The 27,969-nt window shown below is 32.6% G+C and overlaps 5 protein-coding genes and 3 non-coding genes across 8 annotated transcripts; 2 read left to right on the top strand and 6 right to left on the bottom strand.

Annotated features, from left to right (window-relative positions):
* Window positions 1-4,008: 4,008 nt before the first annotated feature.
* Window positions 4,009-6,441, top strand: LOC17893129 (jacalin-related lectin 13). Its single transcript, XM_006299086.2, has 5 exons — window positions 4,009-4,035; window positions 4,380-4,606; window positions 4,814-5,245; window positions 5,374-5,868; window positions 5,974-6,441. Exons 2-5 carry the CDS (start codon window positions 4,400-4,402, stop codon window positions 6,247-6,249), a joined length of 1,410 nt encoding a protein of 469 aa, XP_006299148.1. The 5' UTR covers window positions 4,009-4,035; window positions 4,380-4,399; the 3' UTR covers window positions 6,250-6,441.
* A 592-nt stretch (window positions 6,442-7,033) lies between these two features.
* Window positions 7,034-8,342, bottom strand: LOC17892780 (protein SUPPRESSOR OF NIM1 1). Its single transcript, XM_006299299.2, has one exon. It carries the CDS (start codon window positions 8,297-8,299, stop codon window positions 7,163-7,165), a length of 1,137 nt encoding a protein of 378 aa, XP_006299361.1. The 5' UTR covers window positions 8,300-8,342; the 3' UTR covers window positions 7,034-7,162.
* A 2,398-nt stretch (window positions 8,343-10,740) lies between these two features.
* LOC17893118 (putative F-box/LRR-repeat protein At5g54820) lies at window positions 10,741-12,287 on the bottom strand. Its single transcript, XM_006299520.2, has 3 exons — window positions 11,692-12,287; window positions 11,337-11,510; window positions 10,741-11,232 (listed from the first exon to the last, which is right to left on the bottom strand). The coding sequence occupies exons 1-3, from the start codon at window positions 12,268-12,270 to the stop codon at window positions 10,933-10,935; spliced, it is 1,053 nt and encodes a 350-aa protein (XP_006299582.1). The 5' UTR covers window positions 12,271-12,287; the 3' UTR covers window positions 10,741-10,932.
* A 3,584-nt stretch (window positions 12,288-15,871) lies between these two features.
* On the top strand, window positions 15,872-16,547 carry LOC17891116. Its single transcript, XM_006300014.2, has one exon. The coding sequence runs from the start codon at window positions 15,946-15,948 to the stop codon at window positions 16,381-16,383; it is 438 nt and encodes a 145-aa protein (XP_006300076.1). The 5' UTR covers window positions 15,872-15,945; the 3' UTR covers window positions 16,384-16,547.
* Window positions 16,548-17,787: 1,240 nt separating this feature from the next.
* On the bottom strand, window positions 17,788-17,870 carry LOC111831765. The gene has a single exon (XR_002834901.1). It is a non-coding gene; the product is annotated as a small nucleolar RNA snoZ7/snoR77 (small nucleolar RNA).
* A 51-nt stretch (window positions 17,871-17,921) lies between these two features.
* On the bottom strand, window positions 17,922-18,074 carry LOC111831778. The gene has a single exon (XR_002834914.1). It is a non-coding gene; the product is annotated as a small nucleolar RNA snoR2/U65 (small nucleolar RNA).
* Window positions 18,075-18,273: 199 nt separating this feature from the next.
* LOC111831781 lies at window positions 18,274-18,339 on the bottom strand. The gene has a single exon (XR_002834917.1). It is a non-coding gene; the product is annotated as a small nucleolar RNA U49 (small nucleolar RNA).
* Window positions 18,340-24,542: 6,203 nt separating this feature from the next.
* On the bottom strand, window positions 24,543-27,828 carry LOC17890825 (calcium-dependent protein kinase 6). The gene is made up of 8 exons (XM_006297298.2): window positions 27,509-27,828; window positions 26,403-27,210; window positions 26,135-26,278; window positions 25,882-26,034; window positions 25,684-25,799; window positions 25,424-25,591; window positions 25,114-25,338; window positions 24,543-25,021 (listed from the first exon to the last, which is right to left on the bottom strand). Exons 2-8 carry the CDS (start codon window positions 27,139-27,141, stop codon window positions 24,911-24,913), a joined length of 1,656 nt encoding a protein of 551 aa, XP_006297360.1. The 5' UTR covers window positions 27,142-27,210; window positions 27,509-27,828; the 3' UTR covers window positions 24,543-24,910.
* Between the last annotated feature and the right edge of the window lie 141 nt (window positions 27,829-27,969).

Here is a 27,969-nt window from a genome sequence, read left to right as displayed (position 1 = left end):
CCCATCAGTATTCACCTATTTAAGTTGGCACGTTAAGAACCATGAATAAGTAATAAGTTCCTCAAAACCATGCAAATATGCAAGTCCATTCAAATATGCAAGTCCTTAAATGTGTTTTGGGTTCATCAGGTGAGACCATTATTGCTGCTTTGCTTCCCTTAACCCCTTTTTTTCTAATAGCATCATGACCAGCTTCTTTGTTGTATTTCCTGTCAGTGGAGAATGAAAATACATAAAAAACACTAATTACCTAACCAGAACTCACCATTTTTGTTGTCTAAGAAGTTACCTTTTGCTGATTTGTATCTTCCGCGTTGTCGAAGGCAAATCATCATTGACTTTCTTAGAACGGCCTTTCTTGTTTGATTTCCTTCCAGATAAAGTAGAGGGCTCGCCTTGAGACTGAAGCTTCGGAATTTCACCACTTTTAGTTAGCTAAATCAACAATCATTAATTTATAAAATATAAGTGTCACCCTAGGGGGAAATGTACTATTGACTTTAAAATTGGTTGAAATTTAAACTGGTAATTAGTACACAGAAAAGGTATTACATCTAAGGGAGTGGTCACTTGTTCATCTTTGATGGATGTGACGGTGAACGTCTGGTATGTAGCAGTGAAATTGTAGGAGGATACTTTCACATTGAAATAGAAAGTCTTCCCTATTAATTCATTGATGGCATTAGGCACATCTTTTGCCGACTCATCAGAAGTCATTTGCGATTGATAAATTAAAGTTGGTATGTAATAGCATTTAAACAGTCCAAAAAATACAGGGTGGGGAATTTGAACTTTACGAAACTAATAAGTACCTTGTCTTCAGCCAGGTCAGAGGCTGTCCTCTTAAATAATTTTTGGCCTTCTTGATCGAGAATTACAAAAATTGTTGTGTTATGGCCATCGTCCACAATAATTTGAATCTGATACCTAGATGGGAACTTGTTAATGCACATAAATTATTAAAGAAGAAAATACAAATGAAAAGTTACAAACCGAAGTAATCCAACAGCTTGGTTTGGAGGGCAAGTGAGACAAGATATGTTGCAGCCACTTGTGTTCATTTTAAGATTGCAGCCTGTGCATGAAATGTAAATCCACCCATTGCGTAGTACAATATCAACCACCTTAACTTTACACCAAAAACTCTTTTCTTACAAAGTAATGAAGACACTGATTAAAAGAACCAATCCATATAATTAAAGCATACTATCTTTTTAATTTTACCTGCCCTCCTTGTCTTCAATCATATACAAAGCATCTGGGTCAAAATCCCTTCTTCCGTCTACAATTGATGGCACAATACTTTCCTTGAAATGGTTGTTGAAATTATAAAATATCGATCTTCTTAAATTTTCATAACTTGGTTTTTTTTTATATGAACACGTTAGCTAGGGGGAACTGGGGTAGAATAACAAATATATAGTAATGAAAATATGACTAACCTTTTACAGAAATTCAGAGCAACAGTATTGTGGGGGTTAAATAAAATCTGGCTTGAGGATGTACCATTCAAATACAAGTAGCCTGATTGCATAAAACATACTATAAATACACATTCTTGAAAAAATAGAGATCAACTTATACCAAAGACGTTGAGAGGGAGGATCACTTAACGGCCAACTTTCCTTGGGTTGACATGGGTTGCAATGACCACGACAGTTTCGCCTTTAAAGGTTGAAAGCTTGGCTTGGGCATCAATAGCAAGCGTCCCCCAAAGAGATAGGTTTACATTGTCACCACTAAAAGAAATGGGAAAAAAAATCAGGATATTTCATTTTAAAAGGGAATTGTAAATACAAAATGATGGTATATTGAAAACAGAAACAATACCTTTCCAAGATGCAAGTCAATGTTAAATAGTGTTGAATTTATTATATATAATCTCTGTAATTTGGGTATATGATTACAGTTGAGGCATGTGATGATCAATCTTGGGGAGAAACTAACAGATGAAGAGGTTAATCTTATAATCCTCCCTGGCAGAGATGTAACCATTTTGGTCTTTGTCAAACACTTTGAATGTTTCTTTGAGCTCTTTGTCTGCATCAGATTCCTACAACAACAACAACAACATTAACAACAAAAAAGATCATTAAGATTAAAAAAATAAATATGATTAACCGATTAAAATCATTATAACTCGTATAAAGATAACTAAACCTGGATTTGGTTGGCCATGAGGTTGAGAAACTCAGAAAATTCGATGGTGCCGTTGCCATCTGAGTCGGTATCAGTGATCATATCTTGAATTTATACATTGCTTTCTAAAAATCATGTGAATCTGTTTGTGGAGTGACTGAACTGTGAAGCAACTAAAAAGAAGGTCAGCTTCGAAGGAGAAAAAGAGGACAGTCAGCGAAGATGAAGATCTCACATTTATTCCGACTTTACTCGTCCCCTCAAATTGCTTCCCGTCGGCAACTGCATGTGAGAGATACGTTACACATTCTGATCCCTCATGTCTTTTTGCAAATTGTCACCCACCAAATTGTAACCAATAGCTGATTTTGGGGATTTGTAAATAATCCACGTCGAAAGATACAGAAGATGGGTAGATATAGAGTTACTGATAATAATTTGGGGCTTAAAACAAACAGGAATTGAAGAGGAAAATTAAAGATTTCCAGAAGTAATGGTACAAAAACAGGATGACTGTTAATGTAATCAGCTGGTTTCGATGAAAAAGGGAGGAAGAAGACGGTGGAATATTTTTTTTTGGCTAGGTTTAGTGTAAGAGTTGTTTTGGTTAGTTTAAATGAATTGGGCATGTTTTTAAAAAAATAAATTTGGGCCATTACTGATGAATTAGGCCTGTTGTTTTAGTAAGTACAGGTGTCAGATAAATAGCCAGCCAGGTGTCATCTTCTCAGGAGAAGTTGAGAAAAATCATGTCTTATTATATAAGATATCGTTCAGTTGTGTGAACTAACGTATACTTATCAAAATCTTGTATATTTATCAAAATCTTGTATAATATATGTGTCGTAATCTCCTGACTTCTATAATAAATCATATATATAGCGCTTTTCATGAATAATTAATTAATTACCACACAAGCTAATAAGCTATATATATACCAAAATTGTTTATGTTTTAAGTTTTTACAATAACGTTTTTACAACAAATGCATATTTAAGTTTAAAAAATGAGTGCTACATAAAATTAAAAAAGACTCAAAAATGATAACAAATCTATTTTTTTATAGACGAGTTTGAAACCACTATAGAAAGCCATTGTTATATCGTCGATCTCCCATTTTCTCATTTCTGAATCACTAAAAGCTGGAATTAATTAGTTCAGTATTTAAATTTTCCATCGTATCAAGTTCAAGGGTATACATGCAAGTGTAGATAACGGCTTTTGGTCCGTCGGCAAGCTCGCTTTGATCTTGGACGCAAAGTATACATTTCGTGAATAAAAGTAAACTAAAAACATCAATTTGTCTTAATTGTGTATGTGGTTAATGAATTGATCTATGGATGAATTTGTAATTATGGGAAATTAGACCCAATAAAAAAGTGTAAGAAATGTAAATAACAAAAACATAATATTGTCATGTATAAATTTTTTTAAGCGCATTTAAACATAAGAATTTAAGATACAAGTAAACAAATCAGCCAATAAGGAAACGGGTTGGAGCAACTAATTTATAATTTAAGCATGGGAGGGAAGTCGTGTTTATAACAACTTCCTCTATTTAAGCTGCAACAAACATTTCTTTTACCTGCAGATCCAAGAAATAAATAAAAGAGTTGACGAAATTAAAATATAACCAAAAAAAAAAAAATGCAAGTAGGATTTTTTATTTGGAGGGAAGACGAAGACTTTCATTTGGTCTTATAATAACAATTCCTTTTCTTAATATTTTTGAGAATAATACATTGTTGATTATGGGTGTAACAGTCGTATATAATAATAATATAAGTATATGATTAGACAAAGCTTGGTTTATAAAAGACACCTTCATCGTTTACCTTATGGATCGGCATAGCACTTTATGTTCATCATCTTTTTCTCATTCTACCACCATTATAGGTCAGCTCTCTTTCTCTTTATCTCTATGCATATTTGCTTTTATTATAGGCCAATGTTTGAGCACCATATTCTTATATACATAATGTAATTGTAAGTTTGATGAGCATAGTTTTGACAATTCTCTAGAGCATATAAAATCTTCTAACTGTAAATTTGAGATATTTGTTGGAGCTTCTCCCTCTCTGCTACTAGCTATGTTCTTCCTTCGATGTAGATCTTGTTTGATTCTTGCCTTGAAATGGTTTTTATCTTTTAAAAAATCCTAACGCATTGAAACACATGTTTATGTTGATACCAACTATCTATATATTGACTAAGAAAACATAACACTTTGACGTCTAAAGAGTAATAGAATCTAACAGAGATGACACAAAAGTTGGAAGCGCATGGGAAAACGAATCCAGATAACCAATATAAATGGGATGATGGATCGGACCATGAAGGTGTAACAAAGATATATGTACGAGTTGATCGTGAAGGCATACAGTTCATCAAGTTTGACTATGTCGGGAACGGACAACTTATAGATGAATCATTCCATGGTTTCTCAAATCAAGGTTGCACACAGATGGTATGACTTCCCTTTTTAAAATATTCTTATTAAGTTCCATTTATTCTAACATATATGGTAGCGCTTGGGTAGAGACCATATAACATGATCTGGTCTCGGGCCTGAGGGGATGTATGGGTTTCGGCCCAAAACCTCTTAGTTTTAAGGAAGTTCCATTTATTCTAGCCGTTTATGAGAATTATATTGAACAAAAGTTTTTTTTTGCAGTTTGAGATTGATCATCTAAAAGGTGAATATCTTGTATCTGTTGAGGGTTACCACGACTACGAGGTGATTCAAGGACTTCAATTCAAAACAAACTTGAAAGTCTCTGAAATGATGGGATATGAGTATTCTACTAATAAATTTACACTAGCCTTGTATGGCAAGAAAATCATTGGGTTTCACGGATCTGCTATGTCAAACCTCAACACTCTTGGAGCGTATGTTACAAGCATTACTCCAACTAAAATGGAAGCAAAAGGAGGAAAGGGAGGCAAAGAGTGGAATGATGGAGGAGACTATGAAGCTATAACAAACATTCATGTACGAATTACTACAAAAGGTATAAAGAACATCCAATTCGATTATGTGGACAAGGATGGACATCCAAAAGTGCTAATCCATGGTTCTACCACGGGTGGAGGCACGCTCGAGCCGGTAAATAAAACTAAACTTCATTTACATTTGGTGACTAGCTAATAGGAGTTGTAAATAAGAAAACGAATATCAAATAAATTAACGAATGCTAATGTAATGTATATATATCTACCATTCTTTTGGTGTAGTTTGAGATAAACCATGCTGAAAACGAATATCTACTGTCTATCGACGGTTACTACAACGAGACATCCGGTGTGATTCAAGCGATTCGATTCAAAACCAACATGAAGATATCGGAAATGATGGGAGGCAAGGACGATGACGACGACGATGATGATGAAGGCGAAATGGGTACAAAATTTTCAGTAGGATGTCCCGGCAATAAGATCATTGGATTTCATGGATATGCCGACAAGAAGCTATACTCTCTTGGAGCATATTTCACATCACTTCCTATAACTAAAATGGAATACAAAGATAGTGCTAAAGGAAAACTAACCGATGATGGTAGTTCAGGCTATCTTTGGGATGATGGTACTTTCCAAGGAGTAAGAAAAGTGTACGTTTACTATGATGGTCATTACATAAGGTGTGTCAGGTTCGAGTACGATAATGGTGGCAAAGTGGAATCTCGTGAGCACGGGTCAAAACCTATAGCTGATAGGGTACAAGAAAAAGAGGTCACAATTCCTACCACTTAAAATATTTTTCAACCATATATATGTTTCTATGTAGGTGTGTTCTTGAATAGTGGCTTATTTATGAAGCTGTTTTCATTATTGCAGTTCGTCCTGGACTATCCAAATGAATTTCTCATGTCCGTGAAGGGAACTAGCACAGAAGCTTACATTGAAGGTTATCGTTCGTTGATTACATCGTTGAGTTTCAAAACATCAAAAGGGAGGACCTCTCAGACATTTGGAAATGAGTTTTGTAGCAGTCCTGTTGAATTCGAGCTTGAAAAGAAAGGTTGTGCTATTGTTGGGTTCCATGGGCGGTCTCGTTATTATGTTCTTCATGCTCTTGGAGCATATTTTTTTCCGATTCCTCCTGCTCAATAAGTTCTCACTGATGGTGGTAATGATCATGTTCTTTATTTGTCTTTCTATATATGTTTTACCTTTTGTTTTAAACTTCTTCTTCACCAGAAATTTTTGGACCAAGATCCATAGACCATAGTCTTCTTGAACATGATCATTACCACCTTTGTTAATTAAACTTATATGTCAAATATTTTGAATTGAACTTCACAAGCTTTCAAAGTCACCTACATCAAATTAGGCTTCTATTTCTCATTCAGAACAACTCCAATTTTGACAAGTCAATACACTATCTTACCTTGTAGTGCACAAAGCGATTTTTCAAAGTTGATTAACGCTCGTTGATATGACAGCTTACTTGATGAATTATTCTTCAAGCCATATCGATTTCAAAAAATTCATTTCACCACTATGATTTTACGTAAGAGCCATCGTAGCATCACAATTCTAAGAACTCATGCATCTCATTTGATGGTTTAGTAAGAGCTCATGCATCTTCATAGCTAAGAAGACACATGCACAATGCATAATAAGACTACACCTAGCTTGTCATAAATTAATTAATTCAAGACAAACTATCAGTTTATTTATCTGTTAATTCATTTCAATACCAAATTGAGAGCAACACTTCGATTCATTTCTATATTTTTGGAGAAAAACTTGTTTAATTAATTGTCTTTGTACAACTCTTTACTCATTTAATAATTATCGGGTTCGCTTGAACCTCAATATTACATCAAAGTCCAGAAGGAGTAAACGAAGAAGAAATTACTAAAAGACGAAGCAAGTCCGAATATCATCAAAGGAAAAGAAGACTTATAATTATAAATTACTAGATTATAATAATAAATTACCAAATTTTATACAATAAGATAGTTGCAATACACCAAATTTTATTTATTAAGATACTTGCAATATATATACACACAACAATTTAACCTCCAAATAAAGGAAGCGAGATCAAATTGGGTGTATAAACACAGTGACAACACCTAACAATCCGAGCACCTATTTGAATCTTCTTGCACAGATCTTCCCTCAGAATATAGATGCAAGCCTCTCCAGTTTCATCATCGCCACGACACATGACTAAGGTCTTCTCATAGATGAAGTAACTAGCGCGATAAACTTGCTCAGCAACTAGCCTTGGCAAGTTAGTTGTTGACAAGGTCATCAACTTTATCCACACCACACCCTCTCCACCTACCCCAATCCTCTCTTTAGTTACCCATATCCCAATCTCTCTTGTTACACGGTATTGTTCTAACAACGAGAACCGATCTCCCTTATACACCGCGAGGATAACTTCATTAATATGATGGTTCTTTTGACCCGGAAAGAGACGACAGAATGGTTTGAATTTCTCGGTTGAGAAATCAAACATTCGGATGTAGTACTCATTAGTATGAGAATTACTCGAAGCAAGCCAGTAGATATTTCCATTCAGGGAAACATTTGATAGTTTAGCAATTTCAGATAAGGGGTAGTCGTCATCCTTAGGTCTATCAATAAACCTCAACAAGTTAGAAGCACACTCGTAGATTCCAACTGTCTGATTCCTCAAGAGTTTACCGTGACAAAACAAATAGCCTAGTATCTTGTATACTTTATCCGGTCTAGTATTATCGTATCCCAGCCCGAAAACACAGAACTCTCTGTCCCCATACTCGATCCATTTAACCTGTCTTAACCATGGATTCCACAGAGCTGTCTTGCTCTCCACAAACCGATAGTTACAAAACAAGAGCTCATCGCAAGTAGTGACGATGGTGTTGCGATTATAATTTGTTTCTCGGTTTGGAATATTAGAAAAGGAGGGTAACTCACGCACCTCTATCGTTGGATCGATGTGGTTGAGATCAATGATGTCTATAGAATAGATCTTGGAAGTGGTCAAGAGTATGAACTGGGGAAGGGAGCGAGACAAGTGGTTCTTGATGAAAGTCTTGTCGTTGAAAAGAGAGTTGAATTTGTTAGATACGGTTCTGAACCGAACGAGAGATTGAGGTGGAAGATGAGATAATACATCTTCTTCTAATAACTCCCACGGAAGCTTCACCAGCGGAGCCATGAGGCCTTTGTGTTTTTAGTTTTTTCTTTTAGTTATAGCTATGATGAAATAAGAGAAGAGATGAAACTGTATTTATATATCCTGTGCTAGGTAAAGTAAGTTTTGTGATCTTTTTATTTTGTGTGGAAAAAGTTATTATTAAATGCAAAGTAAAAATAGATCTTATAACATTGAATATATGTGTTTGTATACATGTGTAAGTAGGCATGACCAAAAGCTAACCTTAACCGTATTTTTAACCGTAACCGGACCGTTTATCAACCGTAACCGGACCGTAACCGTATAAAACGGTTAAAAATTGTAACCGTTAACCGTAAAAGTAAATTAGTTACGGTTAAAAAATAATAATAACCGTAACCGTTAATTAACCGTAACCATAATTAACCGTAATTAATCGTCGGTTAACCGTACGGTTAAACGCTCGGTTAACCGCATATTTAAAATTTTAAAATAAATTATATTATAACTGTATACAATACCCAGATTTAACTAATTCACTATAAATAATTGAAATCAAATATGTTTTTTACTTGTAAAATAAATAATATTTCATAAAATTTTATTTCCAATATTAATATTATAATAATCATCAAATAACCGTAACCGTATTTAACCGTAACCGTAATTAACTGTAACCGTATATAACCGTAACCGTCTTAACCGTATATATAATGATTAAGGTTATGGTTAAAAAAATTATAACCGTTAACCGGTGGTTAATTAACCATAACCGCATTAACCGTAACCGTGGTCATGCCTATGTGTAAATAACGTAGGATTTTTTTTTTTTTTTTTGACTTATATATTAGTAAAGTGGAAATATATTTTGCATAATTTTTAAATTATTTAGACAAAAATACTTTTGAAAAAGTATATAGAACAAATCAAAAACAATTAAGTGCAAAACTTTTTAACGGGAAGATAATTTTCTTTTAACGTTTATGTATTTTGTGACTTTGTATATTACAACAAAGCTGAAAATGAAATTGTAACGGTAGGAGAAGGACAAAATAAAGTATTACATGCAATGCATCTAGGAATAAAGGGTGAACTAGTGTACGTGACAAGTAACCATTAATTTTATTCTCTTTTAATTTGTGTATATATAGTTTTTTTGAGGTGAGAGATCATCATCTTCTTTCCTCATTTGTGTATATATAGTTTTTTTTAGGTGAGAGATCATCATATTCTTTCCTCATTTTTGTATAGCTTAAATTCATTGTATAATAACTAGGTTTACCACATGCATTTCATCTCTTGATTGCTTTAATGTTTTAGGTACAATCAAGTTATTCGATAAGGTGAGTACTCTTTTAAGTGCTTTGCAAACACAAGCTCATTTATAAAACAGAAGAATGACTCACAGAAGAGTAAAAAAATCGCTGTTTATGATTAAAAAGGACTCATCCTCAACGAGATAAAGAAAGTGAAAACCAATCCCAAAATCGATAAATTGTCGGACAAGAAAAAGCCCTAACGAATGATAATAACGTGCGATGCATCTAGAATGAGGTGTTACGTCTTCAAAAAGAAAGAGATAATGTTGTTATTGTCTCTCACTATCTAAACCTTAATATCATGGACCGTCACAATTCAAGAATAAGAAAATATAGATTCATTGGACAATACGATACTTTTATATATAACTTTTTTTTTTGTAATATACCAATAAACCCTAGCCAACCAACTTTATCGCGAAGACGAAGATCATTTATTTTTCTTCTTGCGTAGGCAGATATGTATTGTATAGTTTCGATTGAAATCTAATGAAAATTTTATAACAAAATCAATATTTGGATCTTTTTTAGTTTTGCGTAGGAAGACTGTAGTTGCTTAACAGTTAGTTTCTACGATCGAGTCCTATTTTTCCCCATGACTATGTTTGTATCGTCATATGTGTATGCTTAATTAAGGATCAACCAGTATAACCTGTTCAAGAATAAAAATAAATAAATAAAATACTTAGAAACAGACAGTTAAATTAGTAAATATAAAATATTTTTAATCAATTTTCCAGTTTCTTAAGAAAATAAATAACTTCCTACCAAAAAAAAAAGAAAATAAATAACTAACAAGTGTCAAGATCTCAACGATGAATTTGATATGTGTCACAATCATTGTAATTAGTAAATTTGAAAAGTAAGCTTCATATAGTAAAATATATTTGAAATTAGTAATACATATCCACATGGAAAAACACTGAAAAATAATCAACCCGTTTTGGTAGAACAATATCACATTCTAATCTATATAAGCAAATAAAACTATAAATGGAATTGAATAAAATGTTTCTGTCAAGATAAAAAAGCTGAATCAAATTAATTAGAAAATTTCAAACAAAAATGTATTATATTTAATTTTTATTAAATAGTGAATATTAGACATATACTTAAACTTTAAAAACCAAACCAAAACAAACCAAACCGAAACGAGTACAAGTCTGAAAACCAAGGAAACTAGGTTTTTCATTTCTTTGTCATCAATTGTTCCTCTAACAATCCAATATATGAAAATAATAAACTGTAGCAATTGATCGAAATAAAACATTGAAATACATTGTAGAAATTGAAATAAAACAAAAGGTGAAAAGAACCACTCAACGAGTACACACTTTTCACTAGAAAATGCTTCGATCAAGCACTGTTTAGAGTAATTCTCAAATTCTTTGAAGCTTTCTTGAAATTCTTCTGAGCCTTCTCGACTCCAGCCATCACCAAACTCTTCTGGTTAGGGTTCAATCCTTTTGCCTCGTAAAGGTCAACTCGTTCCAGCACACACCCGGTACGAATCAGATACTGAAGCACCTGAAGCTCGTTGAAGCCTCCAGTGAAGTTCTTTACCTTCACAACCTTAAGCGTTTTCTCCAAGCACTTGTAAGCTTTGCTAGTAAGCCAATAAGTTTTCGGATCTTTCGTTGTTGGCGATGGAACTAACTGCATAATCCAATCAAAGTTAAGCGCTTTACCAAATAGCAAGACAATATGAGATGTAATAATGTCTTGATCCATGTTAAAGATTCAAGATAACAAACACTTACTCGGAGACGACACTTCGTAACCGAATCAAAAGTGAGAGATTCCAGCTTTGGACAGCTACTGAGAAATATACTGATTCCCCCTAATTCCTTAGGGTGCAGATTTGTTATCATCACCAAATGTTGAGTTTCCATCGGATCGTGCAAAGCCAAAGGATGGTCACAATCTTCGATCGCCTAAGTCCAAGAAAAAAGAGATGTTAGAATATTGTATGTTTAACTGTATATATATACTACTCTATATATTAAAAAAATTGAAATGCATAGTCTCCTAAAAGAATAAACTCTTCAAATATCGAAAAACAATTTATAAAGAATTTAGTAGAGATAGCTAATAGAGTGAAATAAAATAAGTTACCTCAAGGAGAAAAGAGCAAACCGTTAAACTTTTAACATATATCAGATTGAAAAAGAGACGAGAAACATCTAGTTCTTTCTTTTTGCATCTGAGTATATAATCAGCTCTGATGGCATGTCTTAAGCGTCTGATGCGTAGATAATCACTTAAGGGTTGCTGGATAGGTTCATCAGCTGAGAAATTAAGAACTAAGTTCTTGACATGTCGGGAGGTGGCAAATTCTATGAGAGACATTAGCTCCCCCTCGAAATGAAGCGGCTGGGAGAGATGAATCTCGAAGTTTTGGATAGCTGTACCCGTAAACTTCGAGACCCAATGGAGCATAACACCAGCAACGAAAGCCCTATCATCATCCTCATCACAACTTGTGGGTTCTTCGAGTTCACGGCCAGGAACCGAAGGTGTCACAAAGTCGGATTCCTTAAAAACAAGACTGGTCGTCTGCCGACAGAGATTTCTCCATCTCCTGGAAACAAAACTCTTTCGTACCAATTCTTTGAATGGTAGCATCGAGAGTATCACAATCAGGAGTGAATCATGGAGTAAGGAAGAGAGATCTGGTGTTTGTGTCGAAACCATTATTGACAAAATGGTGATCTCTCAGAAAGAAAATGAAAATAAAGAAAAAAATGATATAGCTAGAGAGAGGAGATGGTTTGTGAGGCTTTGAGACTTCACAGAGTTATCTATTTATAAGCTGTTGAAAGTCTTAGATATTATTTGGGTTTTTTTTTTAAAGGAAAAATAATATATGTTTTTGATTTTTTTAGATTTAAGAATATCTTTTTTTTCTTACAGAAAATTTCCTAATTTGATGTTTTTTTTTTCAAAAAGTTTGATGTTTATTTCCATATAATTTAAGTAAGGATATAATTGAGCATTTTCCTATTCTAAAACCTAATATACCAAACTTAAAAAAAGAAGGCATAAATGGACAAATTTAAAAAAAAACATCCTTTAAAATCAATTTTCCCTTTTTATTAACTACTTATCTTTTAGGTTTGTGAGGCTTTGAGACTTCAGAGAGTAATCTATTATGTTAAGATAAGAAGGAGTAAATTCTAGTATTTAATATGGTTTTAAAATTTTATTTTATTTGTGTAATTGTTATAAAGGAAATGATAAAATTAAGATTTCTTTCTTTTTGGGTGTGATTTGTTACCCTCTTAAGTAGATTTGGTCAACAACACTTTATATTTATCAGATACCTATTATGCCTTTCATTATAAATTTCCCACAAATGTTAAAACTTCTAATTGGTAGAGAGGCTTCAATTAGAAAATGGGTAATATTTTTGTTTCTTGATGGACTTAATGGGCTTAATCTCTCGTAGACCTAATATTTGTAATTAAGCAATTTTTTTTTGGAAATAATCCATGGGTATATCATATATGATTTCGAATGAAACGAGAAGGTACTTATTGGTCCATTAAAGTGTATCCGTCAGTAGAAAATGCTGATTTTAGTGAACCTTGCATGATAGATTCACACGTTCTTAAATTTGGGATTCAAAACCTAATTTGCTAAATTTTGTCAAGTTTTACATACGAAATAAATGAAATTTTTTTTTGAGTCAATCTTTGTGTGCGGTTTGACTTCCCCTTAAATTTATATTGTGGGTCTTGTATTCTGATGTGATTTACCACTTACTTATCATCTCATATCCACCAAAACAAAAATTTTGCAACCTTACTCGTCTCATCATTGTAGCACCCATGAGTGTATCATTGACTTGTCAAGAAGCAACAAGTTCAGTCAGAAACATGATATCTCCCTCAAAATAATAGATGTGATGAGAAATAAAGTTTAAATATTTTGATTGTTTACCGGTAAACCTTGATATACATTCATGCATATTAAGAACAAGAAAAATCCTAACAACCCTTACAGTTTCTCTATTGAATACATATTTTTCCATGGATTCCTTGAAAATGAGGCTCACGATTGATAAATTTTACATCGTTTAGAAAAAAACACATATGATATGCCCACGCAGCCATGGTCAGTGGTAAGAGAGAATAGGGGAAAGGTTAGAAAGAACTAACCCAGTTTCGATCCGTTGTCGAAACAAAAATCATTGTTTTGTGGGAAGTTTGTCAATTGCGCCAAGGCCCAGTTGGTTTACATGATAGTCAGAAATGTAGGCGGCCTGATTACTCTTTGGCATTAGTCGGAAAGCATTCCGAACTCGGGATAGACAGTCTGGTGACCCTTCGGGGAGTAGTCCACTCTGAAGCACTTTGGTGCGTTTCTACCGGAACTGACCGGATTAGCCGATAAGAATTATCAAAACAAAAACACATAAGACTTATCTCTACAGATTCTTTGAAATGGCAACATATAGAAATGATCAAAACTAAAAGGTAATTAGGTCAAACAAGTTTGATTTTTCGTCAGAAATTTGTCGACAAAACTTATATATATATATATAAGTAAAATGACTTTCCTTTTTATTTTTGGTCAAAAATACACAACTTCAAATGGCTATAGACAAAATACATTAATGGATTTTTTCCTAACATATTACAAATGTTTTATCGTATACATTAACGGATTTTTTCTTTTGCTATTTTTTGGGGGTGATTTTTTACCTTTTGTTAGTTAGATTTGATGAACTATGTTTTATAGTTTGTATTAATCAAAAGCCTATTATGCCTTACATTTTAAGTTTTCCAGAAATGATAAACCTCTAATTAATTGAGAGGCATGAGTTGAGAAAATGAGAGTAACAATATCTCGGATTTTGTTTTCTCGAGTGTTTATAATGGGCCATTCTTTAGACGTTTAGCTGGTTTTCAACGAGACGAGGCAACTATAATTAATGACGTGGGAGAAGTGTGAAATATGGTTTTTTATTTTATTTTTAGAATGAATGTAAAATTATGTTCGATCCAAAAAAACATGTTTTACATCAAATGCATCCCTTAATAGAATGCAATTTTAAAAAGTTTTGAGACATTAAGATATAAGTAAATAATCAATTGAGCCAAACCAAAATTGTAGACTAAAGTATTGTTCTAGCGAACGTTGCATTATAGATTGATTCATTCTAAAACGTTAGCCTATTTCGATGGAATCAGTCAAGTCTTACATATATATAAGACATTAACTACTATGAGCTACCGTCAGAGTGTACATAATGAAAAGGTAGATGTGTAACGAGTAATTTTATTTTTCTTTGTAACGACTAACGAGTGATTTATTTATAATTAGATACGTAAAATTGCATCATACGTGCTTTTGGCATATGCGAACTAATATATTACAGAATATAGAATTAATTTTTTGTCAAAGTAATATTTACAGTAGATAACGAATGCACTCAATTTTAATAAAATTTACTAAGTAAGTAAGTGGCAAATACAATATGGCGTTAGATTACAGTATATTATACGAGTGGATTGGTTCATATAATTCCTAATATATTTAGTCAAATAGAAGTATTTTTTTTCAAACCATTAATTTTGGTATTTTTGGACATGGATCAACGAACAAATTTTGGTCGAGCCGATCATAATCGAGTTGAAAAAACATTTTTTTTTTTAAAAAAAAACGGATTCTAATAGTGCTATAATCAATTTGTTATGACTATTTTATGCATGCGTTGGGTCATATCATATGTTATATACAAGTGGGCTGTGGTCGCACATGGTTCTTTTGTTCATGTTCCAATATAGCATTTTGGGGCCAATTAATGTATGATTGATTGGTTCGAAAACAACCTGAGTCTGGATTCAATACATCACTTTGATTACATGATCGAGACTTTCTAACTCAACATATTCCACATCTACAACACTTATATCCCTTTTCATGTCCTTCAAATATATTTGGATGTAACCATTTTTTTAAAAAAGGTTTTGAATTTGTAGTATAGTTGTCTGTGTTAATTAGTATAGATGTATGATATAATTTTAATTTGGATTATAGTCTTATAGACGACTAACGCAATGTATATGTTTTATATATAGTTTTTGAACTATATATTAATTTATGGAAAAAAAAAACAAAACATAAATTACACACTGTACCACCAACTTTGCGGCAAATCATACTATTAGAAAGAACTGGCATGTAAAATTATTGGCAAAAGGAATAAAAAATGAATGATGTCCACAACATACATACATACATACAATATAAACCACTCTATGTCAAAAGCTTTGTTCACAATCTCTCATTCTCTCACACCTTTCTCACTTTTTATTCTCTCAAGTCTCAACCTCCTTCTTCATCTTCCTCTCTTTCTTGGCCATGAGCTGCTCAATTATGAAAACCCTTCAGATTCGTAAACCCACTTCTCTCCCTATCTCTTCCACCACCACCACAACAACAGATGAGCCGGGGCTTATCCGCCGCCGTCTCTCTTCTCTCTCGCTAAATCTCTCACGTAACCAACCTTCCAGTACCGTGCCAAGACCCAAGTCGGTCTCAAGCATGGGAGAGCAAGGAGGTAGCTCCGTGAAAGAATGGTGGGAATGGAGTTGGTCATTGGTTCTTTTCAAGAAGTTACCAATCTTTTTCACGGATCTTGAGGTTAACAAGAACGAAACCAAACCATCATTAATGGGGAATCAACAAAGAGGTAGTAGCTTTATCGCCGTCTTCTTTAAACTCCGATCTGAGATCCGCCGTCTCCTACGTTCTTCCTCCGAGTCTCTTCCTCTATCTTACAAACACGGACAGCGATGACGTTACAGCCTTCTCTCGTTTTGAGGTTTTAAGACTTTTTCATGTGTGTCGTTACTTTCATTCATATAAATTCTCTTATTTCATTTCTTAATTACGATGTATAATCTGCTTGAGTTACCTATCATTTCCTAGAATTTGTTATTATTATTATTATTTTTTTTTTTTGTCAAATGTAATGTATAATTATTTCATTTGTTTTAGAAGTTGTGTATGTAATTGTCTTTATATACGTTTCAAACCATTCTTTCATTATTTTTATTAACGAGCCAAGTTCTTATAGCAAGGGTGATTAATATAAAAGAACGAAGAACGTTACTACACAATACAAGTCAAATTATAACATTTGAATCCATAATATCATAAACTACACAAATTCTTCCAAATCATGATTTGAATACACCCCTAAAAGTCCAAATATTAGAGCTGGATAGAATTTTCCAAAGTTGTTTTTTGCTTTTCTTTTTTGTCTTTGCGTGAAATTAGGTAGAAACAGCTGTTGCCGAAAAAGAGTATCTCCATAACGTCGGCTACAAACAAGGTGGCCATTACCTTTGTTGGTCGGTGGGGACAAGAATAATCCATTGGGTGGCGCAATTTCATAACTAAACAATATTTGTAACTAGTATAATAAGATTATGGGTCCTGATTGTGGAAATTTTATTACTCACACTAATAAATAAGCCTGTGAAACATTTTTTAGATTACAGTGAAGTTCCAAGCCAAACCATAATATGAATTTGATTTGTTGTAATGGTTGAGACTGATAAATCTACTTGTAGATTAGACCAATGTTATCTACTGTAGAGATGTAAATTAAAAAAAAAAATGTAGCAAATTAACTACAAATTATTTTTACATGAAATTAAACTTGTTCTATAACATTTGAACAATATATTATTTAGAACATCAGAAGATACATTATTGTCTTCTCCAAAAATAGAGAACATTATAATATCAATTAAACCGTTTTTCCCACGACACCATTCAAAGTCTCTATCATCGGACCAAGAACCAAATGTCTACAACTCTCATGTGGAAGGTTCGAGGTTCATTAGAACTTTATGGGGAGAAAAAAAAAATCAAAACTTATTATAATGAATACCAAAAAAATATATTTAGCAAATAACTTTTTACTTTTGGTTTTAATGTTTAGACGGAAAGATTTTTTTTTATTTATAAAGCGTGGTTCTTGATAAACCAAATGTGAGATATGTTCTTCTAATTTGCAAATAATAAAATATTACTTGCAAGAGGAAATAGAGAAAATATCAATAGTTTTCGATCTATGCCTGCAACGGAACAAGAACAGCATTGAAATCTCACTGCTCTGATCTCTCAAAGGCAATTTCTCATGTAATTAACATTGAAACAGTAATTAATAAATAAAAAATATTTGGGAAAACACCTCAGTAAGCCAGCGTTTTTCACATCAAAGAGTATAAAAAACTCAGACGGTAATTCCATATTTTAGCAATAATCATCATCGGTAAATTTAACCTTCCCAATATATATTAATCCAAACAAAAAAAAAATCAAAATAATGTAATCGCCGAAATGGCTCCGTGGATCGTATAAAAATAAAAAAGATCCACAGGTTCCTATCAGTAAGCGAAACACGTACATTTGTATATGTCCAATGTAGCATCGAGGATCATAGCTATAAAAAGCTACCGTCGACGTGGCATCGGACAAGTTCATCATACCTAGTTTGGTATATAAAAAAACAAAAACCTCAGCGAACCCTTGTCAAATCACCCACACAACGGACACAGAACGGTTGGGAAAGTACGGTAGTTACCCGACCGAACAGCTCGAACCCGACCATAACGGTAGAGAACAATACTGACGGGGGGGGGATGGGTAACTACCGGAAGCAATCCTAGCTAGTTCAGTCACGCTGTTGTGTAAAGTGTCATACGGCACTTCCTATCTTATGGGATTGCTTCTTCATCGGAGATAAACAAAAAAAGAATACTACTAGTAGTAAATGTGAAGGGACATTGAAGAAACAAATACTAAAACATAGATGTTGTTAGGCTACAGAGGTGTATATGAAGATATTAGAGAGACGAGAAGGAGCTTGTTTTGTTTATATAGATAGAGGGTAGGAGGCGGCTCTATATATTAACTCAAAACCCTAATCTTCCTATACGACTATGGTTATCATGTATTGTTTATTTATTTATTTTTAATTTTACAAACCTAGTAACGTTCAATTTTTACGAAAGTAAAAGAAACTATATTATATATGGTCAAAACTCAAAAGCTTATCATGTTTTAAGAAGAAATATTTCAAATATTATTTCAATGATTTTATTTACCATGTTTAACTATAAATGTTTTAATGTCAAGAACATGATGTTTCATAAGCTTTGAAGTTTAACTTAATTCATCTTAAAATATTTGCTTATTATATTTTTAAAACGGAATATTTATATATACACTTTTGAATTACCTATGGTTATAACTTTTATTTTATTTTTTATTTTTGTCAATAAACCTTTTATTTAATTTATAATATTTGCATAACAATTCCTTGACATTTAAATAAATAACAAAACTTGAATTTAAACTTTGTAATTCAATCACAACATAATCACAAAATAGGAAACCAATATTTATTACATTAACAAAATTTTCTAAAATACCTCCCTAATAAATTGAATATCTCTCAAATATTTTTATATGATTTCATTCATTTTAAAATTTATTTTATTACATATAACACATGTATAATAATAAAAAATTCCGCATATGTTGTAATTTGAATTTTTGAAAACGGACATATATTACTGAATCTATAAAGAAAGAACAGTATGTACAACGTCATACATCTGGTATAAAATTTTAGAAAATGGTTCATAACCATTATAAATAAACTAAGAGTACATGATCAAGAGATGTATAATAACTATATTATGAGATCTTACATTCGAGATCAAACAACTTCATGCACCGAATTGCAATTAAGAAATTTTTGAGCATATAAGAATTTACTCAAAAGAGATAAGTTCTTCCTTTATGAAATGCATTGTTCCATATTTTTATTACAATAAATAGGGATTTCAATAAGTGTAAGCTAATCTTCAAAACTTATGAAACATCATATTCTTGGCATTAAAACATTTATAATTAAACATCGTGATTAAAATCATATAAATAATATGTAAAATAGTTTCTCTTAACATCATGATAAGTTTTTGACCATATAAAAATTAGTTTCTTTTACTTGGTAAAGATTCAACATTACTAAATAATATTTCAGGAAAAACTAAAAGAAAAAATAAGGAAAAAAGGAAAAAAAATATTATTAACAATGAATTTATAAAGTAATAACATATCCCTTTTGAGTTAATTCATATGTACTCAAAATATCCTAGTTGCAATTCGGTGCATATAGTTGTTTGATCCCGAGGTAAGATCTCATAAGATAGTTCTCGTACATCTCTTGATCATGTACTCCTAATTTTTTCACCGTTTGTTGTCCAACCACAGCTACACAATCTTGATCCGGACTTGAGATTATGGTAAGGGTTTCTTCTATTGAGTATAAATTTTTCTCGAAATACTCTCTCCTTTAACTTTTACAGATTTTGTGAGAACAAAAAGTCGTAGAGTTTGAAATGATTATAATCATCTTCATACTAAGCATATTCAACTTCACCATCACCCTCACCCTCACATTCGACATCTTTAATATCATCCTCATCCTCATCCTCACTCTCACGCTCTCCCTCACCTTCACCTTGTTACTCAAGATGGTGGAGATCCAGTTAGACAACAAATGATTGAGAAACTAGGAGTACATGATCAAGAGATGTATAATAATTATATTATGAGATCTTACCTTCGAGATCAAACAACTTCATGCACCGAATTGCAATTAAGAAATTTTTGAGCATATAAGAATTTACTCAAAAGAGATAAGTTCTTCCTTTATGAAATGCATTGTTTCATATTTTTAATATAATAAGTAGGGATTTCAAGAAGTGTAAGCTAATCTTCAAAGCTTATGAAACATCATATTCTTGGCATTAAAACATTTATAATTAAACATCGTGATTAAAATCATATAAATAATATGTAAAATAGTTTCTCTTAACATCATGATAAGTTTTTGACCATATATAAATTAGTTTCTTTTACTTGGTAAAGATTCAACATTACTAAATAATATTTCAGGAAAAACTAAAAGAAAAAATAAGGAAAAAAAGGAAAAAAAATATTATTAACAATGAATTTATAAAGTAATAACATATCCCTTTTGAGTTAATTCATATGTACTCAAAATATCCGAATTGCAATTCGGTGCATATAGTTGTTTGATCTCGAGGTAAGATCTCATAAGATAGTTCTCGTACATCTCTTGATCATGTACTCCTAGTTTCTTCACCGTTTGTTTTCCAACCACAGCTCCACAATCTTGATCCGGACTTGAGATTATGATAAGGGTTTCTTCTAATGAGTATAAATTTTTCTCGAGATACTATCTCCTTTAACTTTTACAGATTTTGTGAGAACAAAAAAATCGTGGAGTTTGAAATGATTATAATCATCTTCATACTAAACATATTCAACTTCACCATCACCCTCACCCGCACCTTCGACATCTTCAATATCATCCTCATCTTCATCCTCATCCTCATTCTCACGCTCTCCCTCACCTTCACCTTGTTACTCAAGATGGTGGAGATCCAGTTACACAACAAATGATTGAGAAACTAGGAGTACATGATCAAGAGATGTATAATAATTATATTATGAGATCTTACCTTCGAGATCAAACAACTTCATGCACCGAATTGCAATTAAGAAATTTTTGAGCATATAAGAATTTACTCAAAAGAGATAAGTTCTTCTTTTATGAAATGCATTGTTTCATATTTTTAATATAATAAGTAGGGATTTCAAGAAGTGTAAGCTAATCTTCAAAGCTTATGAAACATCATATTCTTGGCATGAAAACATTTATAATTAAACATCGTGATTAAAATCATATAAATAATATGTAAAATAGTTTCTCTTAACATCATGATAAGTTTTTAACCATATATAAATTGGTTTCTTTTACTTGGTAAAGATTCAACATTACTAAATAATATTTCAGGAAAAACTAAAAGAAAAAATAAGGAAAAAAGGGAAAAAAAATATTATTAACAATGAATATATAAAGGAATAACATATCCCTTTTCAGTTAATTCATATGTACTCAAAATATCCTAATTGCAATTCGGTGCATATAGTTGTTTGATCTCGAGGTAAGATCTCATAAGATAGTTCTCGTACATCTCTTGATCATGTACTCCTAGTTTCTTCACCGTTTGTTTTCCAACCACAGCTCCACAATCTTGATCCGGACTTGAGATTATGATAAGGGTTTCTTCTAATGAGTATAAATTTTTCTCGAGATACTATCTCCTTTAACTTTTACAGATTTTGTGAGAACAAAAAAATCGTGGAGTTTGAAATGATTATAATCATCTTCATACTAAACATATTCAACTTCACCATCACCCTCACCCGCACCTTCGACATCTTTAAGATCATCCTCATCCTCATCCTCATCCTCACTCTCACGCTCTCCCTCACATTTACCTTATTACTCAAGATGGTGGAGATCCAGTTAGACAACAAATGATTGAGAAAATAGGAGTACATGATCAAGAGATATATAATAATTATATTATGAGATCTTACCTTCGATATCAAACAACTTCATGCACCGAATTGCAATTAAGAAATTTTTGATCATATAAGAATTTACACAAAAGAGATAAGTTCTTCCTTTATGAAATGCATTGTTTCATATTTTTAATAGAATAACTAGGGATTTCAAGAAGTGTAAGCTAATCTTCAAAGCTTATGAAACATCATATTTTTCGCATTAAAACATTGATAATTAAACATCGTGATTAAAATCATATAAATAATATGTAAAATAGTTTCTCTTAACATCATGATAAGTTTTTGACCATATATAAATCGGTTTCTTTTACTTGGTAAAGATTCAACATTACTAAATAATATTTCAGGAAAAACTAAAAGAAAAAATAAGGAAAAAAGGAAAAAAAATATTATTAACAATGAATTTATAAAGGAATAACATATCCCTTTTGAGTTAATTCATATGTACTCAAAATATCCTAGTTGCAATTCGGTGCATATGGTTGTTTGATCTCGAGGTAAGATCTCATAAGATAGTTCTCGTACATCTCTTGATCATGTACTCCTAGTTTCTTAACCGTTTGTTGTCCAACCTCAGCTCCACAATCTTGATCCGGACTTGAGATTATGATAAGGGTTTCTTCTAATGAGTATAAATTTTTCTCGAGATACTATCTCCTTTAACTTTTACAGATTTTGTGAGAACAAAAAATCGTGGAGTTTGAAATGATTATAATCATCTTCATACTAAACATATTCAACTTCATCATCACCCTCACCCGCACCTTCGACATCTTTAATATCATCCTTATCCTCATCCTCATCCTCACTCTCACGCTCTCCCTCACCTTTACCTTGTTACTCAAGATGGTGGAGATCCAGTTAGACAACAAATGATTGAGAAAATAGAAGTACATGATCAAGAGATGTATAATAATTATATTATGAGATCTTACCTTCGAGATCAAACAACTTCATGCACCGAATTGCAATTAAGAAATTTTTGAGCATATAAGACTTTACACAAAAGAGATAAGTTTTTCCTTTATGAAATGCATTGTTTCATATTTTTAATATAATAAGTAGGGATTTCAAGAAGTGTAAGCTAATCTTCAAAACTTATGAAACATCATATTCTTGGCATTAAAACATTTATAGTTAAACATCGTGATTAAAATCATATAAATAATATGTAAAATAGTTTCTCTTAACATCATGATTTGTTTTAAGCATATATGAACTGGTTTCTTTTATTTGGTATAGATTCAACGTTACTAAATAATATTTCAGGAAAAACTAAAAGAAAAAATAAGGAAATACTCTACATACGTGTTGAAGCAACGTTTCAGTTTTGCATGAAATACAGTAAAAAAACTCTATAAATCAATACTCTAAAAATTAATAACCACTATAAATTAATAAATTTTTCTGGTCTTGAGTCGAACCGGTGTAAACTAAAAAGTTCATAAAATTAAATAAGATAATTAAATATTTTTCTAAATTGTTTATTTTTCATAAAGCTCATCTCTATTTAAAAAATTATGTTATATTTTTAAACTATAGTCCTGTAATATATTTCATAATATGTCATAAAACTAACCAAAATTCTCTTTTATGTTTTCAATTTCTAAATATACTCATATTCATTTTATTTTAGCTTATAGGATGTTAAAATATAACTACTAAGGTTATTAATCTTAAATTTAAATTTATGCATATTATTCGTATAAGTGAATTTATCTATTAATTTGTAATTTATTGTTAAATTTTTTTTTCTAAATATACAATTCAATTCCAAACTATAATATTTATAATATCTAAAAAACTAATTTTATTTTTGTAAAGTTGTTCCAATTAATATTTATAAAAACTTTAAACAATGAAAAATACCACTATATATTTAAAAAATATATAATACCGCTATAATTGTCCAAAATACTTAGTTTAGTACTATTGGAAGATATTTCTCTAAATAGATAACTAAATTTCCCCACTTCAAAGGAAAAAAGTCGAACTAAGTCATGGGATTTTGAATCTAGGACGACGCTAATTTGTTTGCTAGTTAAGATATTAGATTTTTTAAAATATACATAATTTTTTTTCTGACATCATTACAAATTATAAATCTCTCTTTGAAAGGGACCGGATTCGAACCCGAATCTGGTGAGAAGACAGAGGTGAGAACCACTAGCCCACTTGCTCCTTCTCAAATATACAAGATTTTTTTTAAAAATGTTTTAATTATGCATGTGCTGTGGAGAGTATACATATAATAAGCATAGATATAAATAAGTGGGAGCACATGGTTTCCCTGTCATGTTCCAAACTACCATATTGGGGCCATTGTGTGAGATTGATTGTTCCGAACAACCTTAAGTTTGGTTCCAAGTCTTTACTTTTATTTACATGATTGAGACTAGTGGACATAAACTTGTAACGATCGACAACAAAAATGGTGGAAGATTTTGTCACACAACTCATACTTTTGTACTCTATTGGCAAAGATGATTGATCTTTCAAAAAAACCCCAAAAGGGGTCAAAAGCTTTCAACGATGGGAGATGAAACAAAAAGCTCACCAAACTTTACCAATTGTTACAAACAAAACAAACAAAACAAACAAAACAGAGAGAAAAATGGAAACAGAACGAAACACTTTTTGTTCATCCACCATTTTTAAAATCATACAGTAGTTTTCAACATTTTTAAACTCGAACCTTCAACGATTTAGCTGGTTCACCTGTAGCTAAGAATCTGGTTTCTCTTCCTCCTTTCTCTGTGATTAAAGATTTCAAATGTTGGCTCCATGGAAACATTTGTAGCCTCACCGAGTAAACGGTTATAAGGACATTGTGCTTATCTTCCTACACATCTCTCATGCTGATGTTTAGGCTATTTTTCATTGTTCTTCTCCCGACACCAGCATTTCCCTTTTGCATCATCGCAACAAATTCTTCATAGTCTATCCGACCGTCCTGTAAGAGAAAGAGAACACCAAAACTTTCATATCAGCAAAAAAAAAATATGGTGAAGAAAGTGAAGAACCATGTCTTGAGGCAAAACTTACATTGTCTTGATCTACTTCTTTGATTACGTCTTCAAGAAAAACATCGGTCATCCCATGTTCAATGCAAGATTGTTGCAGCTCATCAATGGTAATGTAACCACTTCCATCTTTGTCAAAGTACTGAAATGCAGAGACAAGATGCTCTTCTCTCTCGAGTTTATTCAGATGGATCGTCGCTGCAATAAACTCGCTGTAATCTATTGTACCACTGTTGTCCACATCAGCCTAAGATACAATACACATAATTAGGTTACTGTCATCAATATAGCAAAATGAAATCGTATATTTCTCAAAAGCATGCATTTTTTACCGCTTCCATAAGATCTCGGATCTCGGTGTCTTTCAAGGTTGAACCATATCTTCTCAAGCCAGCTTTAAGTTCATCAAAAGTGATTGCACCGCTGTTATCCGTATCCATTGCCTCAAACATTGCTCTCAAACCCGCAATCTCTTCTTCTGAGAGGCTCTCAGCTATCACCTGATCATTCCATAGCAAGTAATATGAGTAAACATATCACAAACCAATGTGATGCATAGACACTAGAACATAGAGTATAACTTCAAACTGACCTTTAAAGCCATCTTTTTTAATTTATTCATTGCAGAAAATTGTTTTAGACGAGACAAAACAGCCGGATCAAGTGCTCTATCCGGGGCAACTCCGTTCTCACAGATCCATGGATGGCCTGAAGAAAAGAGATACCAGAGATACATATAGTTTAATGTTGCCAAAAGTAACCATTTATATAACTGTAGATGATTACGTACGCAAGACTTCATGAGCAGTCAAGCGTTCAGAGGGACTAGAGCATAGCATTTTCCGGATCAGATCTTTAGCACTGTCGGATATCACGGGCCATGGGTCTGAATCAAAGTCGATATATCCCTTCAACACAGCATCAAATATTCCTTGCTGTGTTTCTGATTCCAAGAAACAAAAAAAAAAAAGAACAAACTTCAGGAAACCTTGTCAATGTCATTAAGAGAACGCGATGAAACGGCTATATGCCAACGCGCATACCTGCCCAAAAAGGCGGGACACCACTTAGTAAAATGTAAAGTATGACACCAGCAGTCCACACATCAGCTTCTGGACCATAATGTTTAAGAAGAACCTCAGGAGCAACATAGTATGGACTTCCAACAACATCTTTGAATATTTGGCCTATGAGAGTAGTGTTACAAAAATGCATTAGGCAAAAGCTCGCAGACTAATGAATTCTTTAGAACCAAATCAAGCTCTATGATTCTCCTAAGATGCTAAAACACTAAACTAGAAACCACATTACCTGGTTTGAAGAAAACAGAGAGACCAAAATCAATGGCCTTAAGAGAGAAATCATCATCCTTATTAACCAACAAGAAATTCTCAGGCTTCAAGTCTCTATGCATAACACCAAGCGAATGACACGCCTCAACAACACCGACAATGATCTTGGTCAGCTCCGCGGCTTTCCTCTCGCTGTAATGCCCTCTCTGAATAATCCTATCAAACAACTCACCACCAGCACAAAGCTCCATAACAATGTGAACATACAAAGGATCCTCATAAGCTCCTTTAATAGTAACAATGTTCTTGTGACCAGCTAAATGGTGCATTATCTGAATCTCCCTCCTAACATCCTCAACATCTTCTTTAGATATCAACTTCCTCTTGGATATAGACTTACAAGCATAATCAACACCCGTGGAAACATCGGTACACAGATACGTCGTCCCGAATTGTCCTTGTCCTAGCTTACGGCTCAAGGTGTAAAGATCACGGATGTTAGGAGTCTTGTGACCAAGAACATAGTAAGCTTGGTTGTCCACGTTACGCCGCATAATTGGTTCTTTAGCAGGAATCACAAGACCTGGATTGTTGCTATTGTTGTCCTGTTTCTGAGCTTCTTTGTACAAATCTTGTTCTGTAGCGGTAGGAGAATGATCAGAGGAAACAGTGGTGACGGATTTGGAATTCTCCTCGGGCCTATTAGTATTGCCCTCGTAGATTTTGTCCTTGAAAGAACCACGGCATGAATTGCCCATGAAACAACTCTCTCTATTTCTTCCACACACAAAAGTTTCTCACTTTCTTCTTCTCCTCATCCAACGATACTGTTTGATGATAACAAAACAAATCCAAATCAGACAAAGAAACGAAATCAGAGAACCCACATCAGATCAAGCTTCAAAAAAAAAAAAAAAAAAACACATAATTTGTAAATTTAAACAAAAAGACAAGACAGGAGCTCCTAAAAAGTCGTTGTCTTTAAGGATTATTCAGGAGAAGTTTCATTAAATGTTCATCTGATCATATTATTACTACAGAATATTATAGATAGATCCCACAAAAAATCAAAGAATCAAATCAAATGGTAAATAAAGAAACATGAGAAAACAGAGGATCTAGTACCAGAATAGCCAGAAGAGACGATGCAAATTGAGATTAGGATTCAAATTTCTGGGAGAAGAAGAAGAAGAAGAAGAAGAAAGATAAATATTATTCGTAGATTAGTTTTGTTTTAAAGTCAATAACAAAAGAAATGGTTTCTTTGTATCGTTTTAAAGAAATATATATATCTTTGTGAGTTGCTGTTTCTGGTTGGGTGTAATTGGATTCGTTGAATCATATAATCAAAGAGAGTAAAAAAGATTGAGATTCTTTTTTAGTTGGATTTGTAAAATGGATGAGAGAGGAGAGGAGAGGAGAAGAGAGGATGGTGCAGAGAAGAGAAGAAAGGTCTTACGCGGTTTCGTCTCACCTTCTTCATTCGTTTAATTAATAATTTGATTAATTAATCATTCTTCTTTTACTGGTGTTAATGATGATGATGATTAATGCAAGTAGCTACTAGTATAAAATTGTTTAATGTT

The sequence above is a fragment of the Capsella rubella genome, unplaced genomic scaffold, assembly GCF_000375325.1.
Source record: "Capsella rubella cultivar Monte Gargano unplaced genomic scaffold, Caprub1_0 scaffold_3, whole genome shotgun sequence".
Classification (NCBI taxonomy): Eukaryota; Viridiplantae; Streptophyta; class Magnoliopsida; order Brassicales; family Brassicaceae; genus Capsella; species Capsella rubella.
Note: the sequence above shows the minus strand (reverse complement) of the source record. Positions and strands in the feature narration are given on the sequence as shown.